Raw genomic sequence first — 12840 nt, forward strand, 5'->3', positions numbered from 1 at the left:
TGTTTACTGAAAACAAGACAAAAATACTAAGAATATTTTTTGCAGTGTAGACATGCCATTTTGATTCTCTTGTTAACGTGATGTCACACTAACAAAGCCCCTCCCACAGCCACTTATTGACTGGTTAATTTGACCCAAAAGCTTTTCTAAATGTGTTTGTTAGTATGTTGTAGCACTAATATACTATTGTCCCAGACTGTGTTCATGTAGGAATCAAATCTATTGGCGCTTTTCTATTGCATAGTACCCCACGGTTTGGTTTGGGTCAGCTTACCTTTGAGAGCTTTTCCACTGGGTGCAGTACGTAGTACCCGATACTTTTTTAGTGCCACCTCGGTCGGGATTCCAAGTGGCCGAGCTGATACCAAAGTGTGACGTGAAAACACTGTAGATCACTGATTGGTCAGAGAATCATCACTACCATCGCTATAATGTAAAAGATTAGGCTTTACCTTCATGCTAGCTTGTGCTGTCTTGAGTAAACCTGTTGTCATCTGTGCTCTGCTATAAGTTCCCAAACTCCCTTTTAGCGATGAAAAACATGCACAGGTTGAGAATCAGGAAGACTATAACAGTTTTTTCCCAGACTTGCAGTTTGTGGCGGCATTCGCGTCACGCATTATTATTATATGCTTACATGCAACTTAAATGAGGCTCAGCGGAGCGTGTTGACCGAAGCCTCGGGTGTTTATACAGAAACTGTCATGGGTAGTGATAAACGCGATATGTAAACATCTATTTGTGGTGATCAATTTTAATTTTATGGCGGACTGAGAAATAAATGAATATATGGGAATGTACAACGATGCTCTCACTTGTATGATGTCAGCAGTAGGCGGCTTCTTAATATAATGACACGCCTATAATCCCTCCCACTCCGAAGTGTTCCTAAACTCGAAGGAAAAGCTAACCAAGCCAAAGTAAGGTGAGCTGACCCAAACCAAACCGTGGGGTACTATGCAATGGAAAAGAGCCATTATATTACATCTTGTAAAATTGGTATAATATTGCCCCTTTAAAATCAGAATGAAATCATTGTGGAATAAACAAAAAACATAATTGTGTGTCTAGGATCACCTGGGTAAATTAGAAGGTAATCAAACACATTTGTTACTATATAGTAGTTCTAATAAAATTTACTATGGTTGAGGTTGATAGACAAATCTTATGAAAAAGTATCCAGTCCGGAGGCGTTCCTGGCCTTGGTGTGGCGCTGCAGGAGACCCTGACCCATGTGAGCCGCCATCATTGAGACCACAGGGTTGTTTCCTGTTGCCACAGCAATGTCATATGCAGTCTGGCCTCTGTCATTCTGCTTTCTGATACTTGCATTACACCTGCACGAGACAAGAACAATATGTTTTTGTTAAAAATGAGTGTGCACATTGCAGTCTAAACTTGAAAACATAATTCTTTTTATTGCAAAACCCTCTAAGTGCATTGGCATGTTTTCTTGTAAATTAGCTTTTTTATCAGATTCTTAATGGATTTAGCCAACAAACTGGTATTTCTGAATGGATCAAGCAGATTTGAAGCAAAGGTATTCAATAAACGTATAATGTGTGCCAAAAGCATTCGGTTAATATCATCTAAATTTTGACAGAGGTGTTGAGCTGCTTTTGCATCTCATATACTTCTCAATCTTCTATTTGGTTGGTTTTCCAGTTTATATTCCAGTTTAAGCCTTGTAATCTCACCCCAGCAATATTTCGGCACTCTTCATACCGTCAACTCCCAGAGCTGCAGCCTCATGGAGGGCGGTGTTATTCAACCTGTGTGCATCACAAAAACATCACACCTGTAACCCCCACCACCTTATTTTACTCCACTTTTCAAGGGAAGCTTGTGTTTTGTCAGACTCACGGCCCCGATGACTGGTTGACATTGGCATCTCTCTGCACCAGCACCGGAATGACATCATGATGCCCGTTTAGCACCGCAACAACCAGAGCGGGATGTCCATCACTTCCCAAACACGCAGGGTCAGCACCCTGCACATGCACACCAACACTATAAAACAACAAACTTTAGAGAGCAAAGGGTTAGAAGTGTACTTGAAGACTATTTGCGGCTCACCTCATCCAATAGCTGCTGCACCACCGAGATTTGGCCCCGCCCTTCCGGTCCCAACTCTTTTAGGAGCAAACTGTCCTTGGACTCCTGAGAAAGACATTAACAGTTATGATGGTATATATATATATATATATGTGTGTGTGTGTGTGTTAGTACTGACTGGAGGCTTTTCTGTATTGTCTGGGCTCCAGATCTTTTTCTGCTTCTTTTTATTGGCTGAGGATCCTGCAGTATTACTCTGATCTAATGTACACAGGGAGCGAGCATGGGCTGGTCAGATGTCACTTTGGATGAATCTGCCAAATGCATTAGCATTACGTGTTATGTACCTGGGCTTGCTGAATTTCTTCCCTCCGTCACAGCGCTGAGGTTTTGATTCTCAGATGCCACAGATTTACTCTGATGTCCTGCAGAAGATGCCTGGAACAAAGATATTACACAAATACGTGATCACAAATGTACAGAACCATATTAAACTCAAAATACTCAAGTATTTTATACCCTAGATGCTTCAGGTGAGGCGGAGATGAAATTGATGCGCAGACTGACTTCATAGCTGTCCTCCTGAATAACAGCTGAGATCATCTGGGAAGCGGATCAACAGAATAATACTCCCAAATATTTTTTATTATATGTGGTGTAATTGTATTATTTTTGTGGTCTTAAAAACTCTTACTCTGCCCAGACGTGGTTCTCCAATCAAAGCTCTAAACTCAGTGTTATTTTGAGTGTAACTCCGCAGGTGTGCGCAGATGTGGTCTAGTTGCTTCCTCCAGTACCCTGCAATCATACACACCACTAACATTTACAAGTCATGCTTATTTATAAAAAAAAAAACATATATACAGTATACATTAACGTACCACGGCCTGGGCTGATGGCAGTGAGGAGTGGCTTTCTGTCACTCATCTGCTCCTGTCTGCTCAGCTCCGCCTCCCTCTGTTGGCTCCTCTTTTTCAGCTCGGTACCGGATGGAAAAAACAGACCCACCGTTTGCGTCTGTGCATCTGCCAATGTGCGCAAGCCTACAGCCGGAGGCACAGTTGTTGATTCATGAGCAGGAACCGCGTGCCAGGTGGCTGAGGTCTATATGAGAAACAAGGGTGAATATGTATGTGAATGAATGAATGAGTGTATCTCTGTACTGATACTGTACTGTACCTGATCTGATTCCTGTGTGTTCTGTACTTGGGTGGTTTGGGAGGGCGTCCTGGGCGGGCCATCCAAAAAGACACCGCAGCCCCCACAGTAATTAGCATAAGGGTGACAGCTCGCCCCACACTGAGTGCATGTCACACTGCCGCTTGAGTGGCCGGGCTAAACATACAGCATTTAGGACTATTACATAAATTCAGGAATAAATGTTTATATTAAATAACACACAATAAATGTAAAAGTGTGTAGTAATTTGGGAGATTATAAAGAACTTAAAGGCGGGGCTTATCACCTTTGCCCCACACCAGTCACAGAATCGAGCATCCGAATGGTTGACTCTATTGCATTTGGAGCATGAGACCATTTTTCCCTCTGTGGAAGGTTGAGGTGCAGCTCTTTGTCCACTTAAAACAGGCTGTGAAATTATAAAGTACCAGTACAATGACCTTTCACCTTACACAACAATTTTGGTAACTGTGATTGGTTATTTTGCTAATATGATAGGCATGACTCTTACTGTGCTTTCCTGAATCAGCTTGGATTCGCAAGTGACGCAGTGTGCCATGTGGGAGGGGTTTCCTGTCCCACATAAGTAACAGATGATCTTATTCTAGAATAAAACACAAGAGGTATATTAACAAGGTGCATTACTAGTCAAATATTTATATATATTTAGAATAAGATTTTTTATTTATATATTTTATTACTATATATATATATATATATATATATATATATATATATATATATATATATATATATATATAGATAGATAGATAGATAGATAGATAGATAGATAGATAGATATATAGATAGATAGGTAAACCTTTACCTGTAGTCTTAGACTAGCCTGCGGTTGCAGCTGTTGAGCTAGTGGAGACTCACACACTACACACATGGCCGTGTTCAGAGGTACCATGGTTTTACAATGCACACACAGACCCATCTGCGGAAAAATGTTTGAAAAGTGCCTCCCTAAAAATCTGTCCGTCTATCATTCTTAAATTGCAACTAGAACAGTGTATTTTATTATTTGAATAAAAGCATTATAAACATTATTATGTGAGTTAATAATGGTAGAATTTAAATTTTTTGGTGAACTATCTCTTTAAAGGAGGGGTACATGATTTTTGAGAAACACTTTGGAAAAGAGATTCGGGCTGAGTACCACAACACACTTGTAGCCAATCAGCAGTAATGGGCGTGTCTACTAACCGACATCGCTGCCTAGGTTGCGTATGTGTGGGGCGGGTCTATCAAAAAAGGTCCAGATTCTATTGGAGTAGGGGCATGTTTGTTTAGGTGATTTCAAATATCAACATTGGCTTTCCAAGATCATGCACCCCGCATTTAATGTACAGTAACAGGACATGTAGTACCTGTCCTCCCTCAGTAGGGGGCAGCCTCTGTCCAGGGATTGGAGGCACTGCTGCTCCACAATGCAGACAAAATCTGGCAAAGGGGTCTGAAGGGCGATGACTCAGGCATTTTGGACATCTACATAAAAATGTCATAAGTGGTACTGACCACAGCAAATTACCAGGTAACACTTTACAATAAGGTTGTATTTGTTTACATTAGTTAATGCATTAGCTAATATGAACTACCAATGTATAATACGTACGTCTACAGCATTTAATAATCATAGTTCATATTAATTTCATATTCTTAAAAGAAAAATCCAGATAATTTACTCACCACCATGTCATCCAAAATGTTGATGTCTTTGTTCAGTCGAGAAGAAATTATGTTTTTTGAGGAAAACATTGCAGAATTTTTCATATTTTAATGGACTTTAATAGACACCAATAATAAACACTTAACTCAACACATAACAGTTTTTTTCAACTGAGTTTCAAAGGACTATAAACAATCCCAAACGAGGCATAAGCGTCTTATCTAGCAAAACGATTGTCATTTTTGACGGGAAAAATAACAAATATAACTTTTGAACCACAATTTCTCGTCTAGAATAGGTCCAGCGCGACCTAACGTAAATGCGTAGTGACGTAGAGAGGTCACGTGTTACATATATAAAACGCCCATTTGCGGACCATTTTAAACAATAAACTGACACAAAGACATTAATTAGTATCAGTTGACATACAACAACGTAGCAACGGTCCTCTTTCAACACACTTGTAAACACTGGGGCGCAGTTTCGCGTTCGTCGTCTGTGACCTCTTGACGTCATGACGTATTGCGTAGGGTCACGCTGGGGCATCACGACCGGATCGCGACGAAAAGTTGTGCTTTAAAAGTGTATATTTGTTATTTTTCTTGTCAAAAATGACAATTGTTTTGCTATAAGCCCCTTATGCCTCGTTTGGGATCGTTTATAGTCCTTTGAAACTCCATTGAAAAAAACTGTTAAGTGTTGAGTTAAGTGTTAATTGTTGGTGTCTATTAAAGTCCATTAAAATGAGAAAAATCCTGGAATGTTTTCCTCAAAAAACATAATTTCTTGTTGACTGAACAAAGAAAGACATCAACATTTTGGATGACATGGTGGTGAGTAAATTATCTGGATTTTTCTTTTAAGAAAATTCAATATTCCTTTACAAGTTGTAACATGAGTTAATAAACATAAACAACTGCATTGCCATTAAAAAAGATTCATAAATGGCAAACCAATAAACAGCACAAACATCTTTGGATCTCTTTAAGCTCACCGAAGGAAATCTGTTTCTCTCTGGAGGCGAGACATCTGAGTGCTTGTCAAGTTTTTAAAGGGGCTCTCCACATCTGCATTCTGGCTCTGTTGGGAATAAACACATTACAAAGAATTTGCTTTGTTTATAGTTTAATATAGGATTGTTCTTATAGTGAATGTCATTCAGTTGTGTCTTACTTGTGTGCTTTGTGTTGACAAGCGTGCAGAGGAACGAGGGTCCAGGCGTTGTGTGAGGAATCGAGGGCCTTTCGAAACTCGGTGAGGTTCACTGCTGGGAATATCTGACACATAAAAACAGCATCATAACTTGAAAGTGAGAAAGCGTAACTGTATGATTATCAATTATAATTTTGAAGACCGGATCCACATGAATATTACCTAAAAATTTAACAGATGAATCACCAGCTGCATTTTCATTCCCCTTCAAATTCATAAATGAATCCTGTTAAACAAAGTTAGATTTGTAATGCAGATACTTAAATATATGTGACCCAAATTTTTGTGATTTACATAAAATCATCCTATGTAATGTAAAGAACATCCTGTGAAAATATATCTTTAAAGGTGCCAAAGAATGCATTTATATAATATGATAAATTGTTCTTTGATATTTACATAGAAGGTATGTAACTTTATTAAAGGGGACATGTCATGAAAATCAGACTTCTCCATGTTTGAGTACTATAATTGGGTCCCCAGTGCTTCTATCAACCTAGAAAATGTGAAAAAGATCAACTTAGTAACTTAGTTTTGGTAAACCATTCTCTGCAAGCATGTGAAAAAATAGCTAGTTGAAATTTGGCTCCCCTTGTGATGTCAGAAGGGGATCTTTTATAATAATACAGCCCCTAAATGTAATGTGTAATTTAATGTTGGGGGCGTACATCTTGATTGCGACGTCACAGTTGGTTTTATGTTGAGAATGTTTTCCAGCTGTCTTTTGTGTACACGAGGTTAACATAAGAATGAGGAAACAAACGCGATATGTCATTACCATGTACAGAGCTCTTATTATTCATCTATGCCTATATAAATACAGTTTTTTATTCTATGGCACCTTTAATATTGACTAAGGTCATGGCAACGATTGAAATCAATGACTGAAATCAAACTTTGATGCTCATAATCTCATTATTAGATTATAACACATAGAAAATGTGTGTCCTTATAGCAAAATTACGATAATTATGTTTAAAACTGACATCTTTGCCATTGATCTGTCTTTCGTCATTCAAAGAGTCATCTTCACTGTTCTTCGTCAGTTCTTGCTCATCTAAAGGAGAAGATTCCACTATGAAAATCTTGGTGACAACAGCGCTCTGTCTTCCATCACTGTATTATAAAAACAGATTCATTGTGAGCTAGCTTTATATAATAATGAAAAATGAAGGCTGTGATGAGTAGTAAAATCCACTACCACCATAACATGAACCAACCTGCTGACAGCCATGGCTCTTACAGACACTTTTCCCACAGGTAAGCGTATAGGTCCGGTATATTTGAGGGTGCTGTCACTCAATCCTGGTCTCTTTATAGTCTCAGGCTTACTGCCATCCAGTGTGTACAGGATACTCACATCAGATGAATCTAGAATATAAGCAATTATTACAACATATATAGATATCATTATTCTGATCCTTGAACACAGTGTGATGTCATATATCTCACCTGATTTGATCTCAACAGGTGTGCGGGAGTCTATTTCATGCTTTGCTTTGCCGGGAGGAGGAATGCGAATGGGAATGATCTGTGGAGCTGCTAGTGAACCTGCAGTCATGTTTGCACTCTTCAATCTGGTAAATGCAAAGTATAACAAAAGTGGCAAAGACATTAGGACTACTGTGGATGCATAAAATCACGCATAGCAAAAGGATCGGCAGAATGTTTACAAGCTTACAAACTGTAGTATCGTAAGTGAATTCCAAGGAAAAGGCTATATAAAATACGCCACATGTATGTTTATAGAGAGGTAACAAATTATATCACAAATTATATTTAAAAAGAGCTTTTTAACACTACCTACAGCTCAACGCTGTATCCAACGGCGCTGCAATGATACACTCAACAAACAGCTGGACATGCGATTGGTGCGTGACGTAACCCATAGCAACCGCGAATAGAGTTGAATTTTTTAAATTTAGTTTTTAGTTTCGTATTGCACGAATTATATACTTTAAATAAAAATGTAGAATAGAAGTATTGTAATTACCGAATAAAACATAAATCATATAATAATTACTATGGATGATGATAAAGAAATATAGTAATGTAGAAATAAGTAGAATATACTTGTGACATTTATTTAATACGGTAATATCTTCTTAATTTATTTTTAGGTAAAAAAAAACAAGACGCTTCAACAACCACATCAAAAAGCGGTCCGATATTCCGAGGCGAAAATAATTATTAGTATAAATAAATGTATTTATTACAATAAAAACATGAATAAACAAACTGACTTTTTTATTTAAATTTAATTAATTAAATAATGCGGGTACATTTGCTGTAACAGACAAACCCCAGGATTTTCACACAGGCATAATCTGGGACGTCTATGCATGTAAAGCGGAAGTTCCGTGCGGTTGCAGGACCCCTGCGTGCATGCTGAAATGTTGACATTGCGTTGCACTTAACTTGAAACGTTATATCTAAATGGATATTTAAATGCGTTCATTTTTCTGCGTATTTCTAACTTTGTATTCAAATTAGTCATTTCGCATGAGCAATGACGGAAGTAAAAGTGAAAAAAGAGTCAACGGATCCTGTAGATATCGAGAACAGGTGAGTACTAAAGTGACGTTAACGTTAGTGTGTATGGTGCAACAGTTTTCAGATATTTACAACTTATGAATTTTGTAAAGCATTATTTAATTTCGCGTTTCTTTAAAAAAATAAAATTGTATTTGAAATGTCAATTTCTAAATATTTGTTTGTCTTTCATTACAGCACTCAAAGCGTTGTTGTACATTAGCACTCTTAGAGAGTCAGTACAACAGCACTCTTTCTCATTTAATTATTGTTTATATGTCTTGTGTTGGTCTGTTTAAGGATTAAAGAGCTTTGTCAGCAGTTTCCACATGGGATCACAGACCAGGTCATTCAGAATGACATGCCACATGTGGAGGCTCAGCAGAGAGCCATGGCCATCAACAGACTGCTGTCCGTGGTGAGATATAACGACAATGCATACACTTATCAGCGCATAATGACTGATGCTGGACCATATTCCTCTGAAGTGATTTCTGATTCTGTGGTTATGTTTTAGGGGCAGTTAGACTTGCTTAAAAGCAGCAATGGCCTGTTATACAGACTCAAAGATACACAATCTACCAGGTGAGAGCAATTCCTAGCCGTGTACGAACTTGCATACTCTTAAAGAGACTTTTTCTGTGTTTTAATTCTAGAATTGGGTCTCAAGTGCTTCTATCAACCTAGAAAATGTGAAAAAGATCAACCCAGTTACTTAGTTTTGGTAAACCATTCTCTGCAAGCATGTGAAAAAATAGATTATTGAAATTTGGCTCCCCTTGTGATGTCAGAAGGGGATAATACCGCCCCTTAATCTGCACTATTCAACTACATTTAGTGCAGAGATCAGCTCATTTGCATTTTAAAGGACATACCCAAAAATGGTACATTTTTGCTCACACCTACAAAGTGGCAATTTTAACATGCTATAATAAATGATCTACTGTATATGATATTTTGAGCTAAAACTTCACATATGTACTCTGGGGACATAAAAGATTTATTTCCCATCTTAAAAAAATCTTGTAAAATGTCCCCTGTAATGCATTGAATTTACATCTCTACTGTATTATTTTCTTTTGTTTATATTTTTACAGTAAAGTAAAAGGCTCTGACAATCAAGAAAAACTAGTTTATCAGATCATAGAGGATGCTGGGAATAAAGGTGAAGTGAATATCCTATTCTTGTTGTGTTGTCTTTTATTTTATGTTATATTTTTAATCAACAACTCTTTCTGCTTTAAAGGAATTTGGAGCCGAGACATAAGATATAAGAGTAACCTCCCACTGACAGAAATCAACAAGATCCTCAAGAACCTTGAGAGTAAGAAACTCATCAAAGCTGTGAAATCTGTTGCGGTGAGTCGATTGGTTGCAAAGCTATGGGAAGCACAGATCCTCTTATAGTGTATTATATTGAACATTACTTTAAGCATTTCATCACTGTGTCGGTTGCAGCCATCTGGTGGTCAAAAAGAATACTACTACTTTCATATTATCATATTAAAGTTATATTTCATTTTAACCAAGCCCCACTACTTTACCTGTTATTTCATAGGCAAGGCTTGTTTTATAACATATGATGCACAAAGATCAAATTTAGGAAAACAGTGTTAGGACATACAATCGGATTTTCATGTAGATCACATGTTTTTGTAAAATAAAACATGCTCTTTGGCTTAAATATAAGTGGTTCAGGGTTAACATACTGGTATCATACGTAACATCACAGGCATTGAGTACTAACAACATTTTTCTTTTCCTTCAGGCCTCTAAAAAGAAGGTTTACATGCTGTATAACCTGCAGCCCGACCGCTCCGTGACAGGAGGGGCTTGGTACAGCGATCAGGATTTTGAGTCTGAGTTTGTGGAGGTGCTGAACCAGCAGTGTTTTAAGTTCCTGCAGAGTAAGGTGAGATGCTGCGTAGAACCTTAATGTCGTTTCATCAAACACTGTGTCTGCACCACATGCATTATTCATGAAAGTCAACCAGAACACATTTTTATGTAAATCTTATCTACAGTCACATTACTTGTCACATACAATGGGATCATTTACGTACAAATAATTTTTTGAACAAGTGCAAATGTTCATTTAAGACCTTGATGTCTTTATTGTCTGATTTACTTTAATCTTAAAGTGACAGAAATCTGTGTCTTTAGGCAGAAGCAGCGAGAGACAGTAAGCAGAGCCCCATGGTGCAGAGGAACAGTTCATTTGCTACATCTCATGAAGTTTGGAAGTACATCTGTGAGCTCGGCATCAGCAAAGTGAGTGTCTGAATACTACCAAGATCCCTTTATCAAAGTTACGCCACTAGGCGGCCATGTTTGCGATTCCTCCCGGCAGCTGTTTCAGTCATGCAAGACTTAAGTCTTATCTACTTGAATAGGAAAGACAGTAATCTCTAAAATCGTGTGAAAAATAACAATTAAACAACATCAGGCCCTGGGAAGTTTTTGAAAATACATACATAGATACAGATCATTGAAAGTGCTTAAATCTATTTTATGCAAGAAGTTTTCTGGGAAAAATCCATATTAATCCCTGTGTAAGGTAGGATGATATCATTAAAATTCTACACTTTCTAATCACACGTGCTAAACTGTTCGCTTTAAATGCTTATATCTTCTGTATGCGAATGTTGATTCATACCAAAATGCTTTTTTGCATAGTTGTTATTAAAACATGAAAACGTCTCTGGTTATGTATGTATCTGTTGTTCCCAGAGAAGGGAACAAGACGCTGCGTCTCCCTTGCCATACTTCCTGTAACAGCGTCCTTGTAACGCCGTCTTTGGCAATATTTCAGATAGCGATATACTTCCTGGCTCCTACGTCACCCGGTCTTTGTCGTTAAGCCTCACCATTGGTTGAATTTGATATACACATTCAGACGCACTTACCTCTGGAGGCGTCCCAAAAGTGTCACCACAGTGACGCAGTGGAAGTTCCCTCGAAAGGGAACTGTAACAATGTATCTTAAAAGGTAACACGATGTAACCTTGCTCTCACTTGAAATGTGTCCCTACATTTAGTCCTTGAATTTGAGGTTATTGGACCTGGAAAGTTCTTGAAAGGTCCTTGAATTTGAAGTTAACTAAGGTGTGGGAACCCTGAACATATTTCTGACCAACAAAAGGCTTGACTTCAGTCATAAGAGTGCTCATTTTGAGCATCGCCTCCTATTCGTAACAGGAGTGCTCAATCTTTTTTATGCAATAGCTTTGATATCACACAATAATATATTATTATTGTGCTCACCACGTGGTCAATGCTGCATTTCTATGTAGGTGGATCTGTCAATGGAGGACATCGAGACCATCTTAAACACACTGATCTTTGATGGGAAGGTGGAGATGACTATAATCGCTGCTAAGGAGGGGACGGTGGGATGTGTCGACGGACAGATGAAGCTCTACAGGGGTGTAAACCCCATCATCCAACCCACCGGGCTGGTCAAAACTCCATGCGGACTGTGTCCGGTAAACTTTCTATTGTATATATTGACTACCTTTGAAAAGTTTTGAGTTTTTAATATCTAAAATTGCTTCTATTGGAATATTGTGCTACTGTATGAATGGTGTAACCATGGTAACTTTGTGCCCTAGGTGTTTGATGACTGCCACGAAGGAGGAGAGATCTCTCCATCTAACTGTGTTTACATGACTGAGTGGCTGGACTTCTGACCAGCTAACCGGGTCTCTCTCATTTTTCTCTGTGGAGAAAGTATCGTTTTAATGCAGCGATTCGATGCAACTGTGGATTTTGTTTTATTTATATTGAACAGTTATAGCTTTAACGAAACAAACAGCATCCTTTTGGTATTCACTGATGTATTTTTTTTAGGTTATTCTTATTGCATCTAACACACACATTATCTTGTCTGACCTTTACATCGATCCATAAAAATAAATAAATCATTTTTGTTGATAGGAGGGCTACATGTTTTTCCTGTTTTGTGTGCTTAAAGCAGCATTTCCCAACCCTGTTCCTGGAGGCACTTAGTTATTTCCTATCTTGTAATCTCTAATAATTAAATGATGACTGGATTTAAGTGTGTTTGAATAGTAATGTTGGGAACCACTGGCCTATAGTGTTTTTGTATTAGCAAATAAACACAGTATAATTACTGCATAAGGGTTGGTGTTCCTCAAGATAGATAAATGTTTCCTGTTGCTCAAAATCAT

At 38.1% G+C, this 12840-nt stretch overlaps 2 protein-coding genes across 2 annotated transcripts; one reads left to right on the forward strand and one right to left on the reverse strand.

Annotated features, from left to right (window-relative positions):
- Positions 1-1118: 1118 nt before the first annotated feature.
- Positions 1119-8120, reverse strand: dzank1 (double zinc ribbon and ankyrin repeat domains 1). The gene is made up of 21 exons (XM_073862225.1): positions 7922-8120; positions 7571-7695; positions 7339-7489; positions 7105-7234; positions 6281-6344; positions 6080-6183; positions 5901-5986; positions 4608-4725; positions 4061-4174; positions 3746-3838; positions 3521-3643; positions 3235-3390; positions 2937-3159; positions 2750-2853; positions 2575-2658; positions 2403-2493; positions 2234-2316; positions 2077-2160; positions 1864-1991; positions 1698-1772; positions 1119-1337 (listed from the first exon to the last, which is right to left on the reverse strand). The coding sequence occupies exons 1-21, from the start codon at positions 8005-8007 to the stop codon at positions 1166-1168; spliced, it is 2394 nt and encodes a 797-aa protein (XP_073718326.1). The 5' UTR covers positions 8008-8120; the 3' UTR covers positions 1119-1165.
- A 332-nt stretch (positions 8121-8452) lies between these two features.
- On the forward strand, positions 8453-12583 carry polr3f (polymerase (RNA) III (DNA directed) polypeptide F). Its single transcript, XM_055218009.2, has 9 exons — positions 8453-8683; positions 8951-9068; positions 9168-9235; positions 9748-9815; positions 9897-10009; positions 10419-10562; positions 10814-10921; positions 11944-12135; positions 12262-12583. The coding sequence occupies exons 1-9, from the start codon at positions 8628-8630 to the stop codon at positions 12337-12339; spliced, it is 945 nt and encodes a 314-aa protein (XP_055073984.1). The 5' UTR covers positions 8453-8627; the 3' UTR covers positions 12340-12583.
- Positions 12584-12840: the final 257 nt, after the last annotated feature.

This window comes from Misgurnus anguillicaudatus, chromosome 23 (genome assembly GCF_027580225.2).
Source record: "Misgurnus anguillicaudatus chromosome 23, ASM2758022v2, whole genome shotgun sequence".
NCBI lineage: Eukaryota > Metazoa > Chordata > Actinopteri > Cypriniformes > Cobitidae > Misgurnus > Misgurnus anguillicaudatus.

Bases quoted from the DNA above. Each gene is read 5' to 3' on its own strand.
- dzank1 (XM_073862225.1), bottom strand. From the start codon at position 8,007: ATGGGTTACGTCACGCACCAATCGCATGTCCAGCTGTTTGTTGAGTGT. The intron at 6,184-6,280 runs GTAATATTCATG...TTTATGTGTCAG, and splicing joins TTCATCTGTTAAATTTTTAG to ATATTCCCAGCAGTGAACCT. The intron at 1,992-2,076 runs GTGAGCCGCAAA...GTGCATGTGCAG, and splicing joins TGCAGCAGCTATTGGATGAG to GGTGCTGACCCTGCGTGTTT.
- polr3f (XM_055218009.2), top strand. From the start codon at position 8,628: ATGACGGAAGTAAAAGTGAAAAAAGAGTCAACGGATCCTGTAGATATC. The intron at 9,236-9,747 runs GTGAGAGCAATT...ATATTTTTACAG, and splicing joins AAAGATACACAATCTACCAG to TAAAGTAAAAGGCTCTGACA. The intron at 10,563-10,813 runs GTGAGATGCTGC...CTGTGTCTTTAG, and splicing joins TTAAGTTCCTGCAGAGTAAG to GCAGAAGCAGCGAGAGACAG.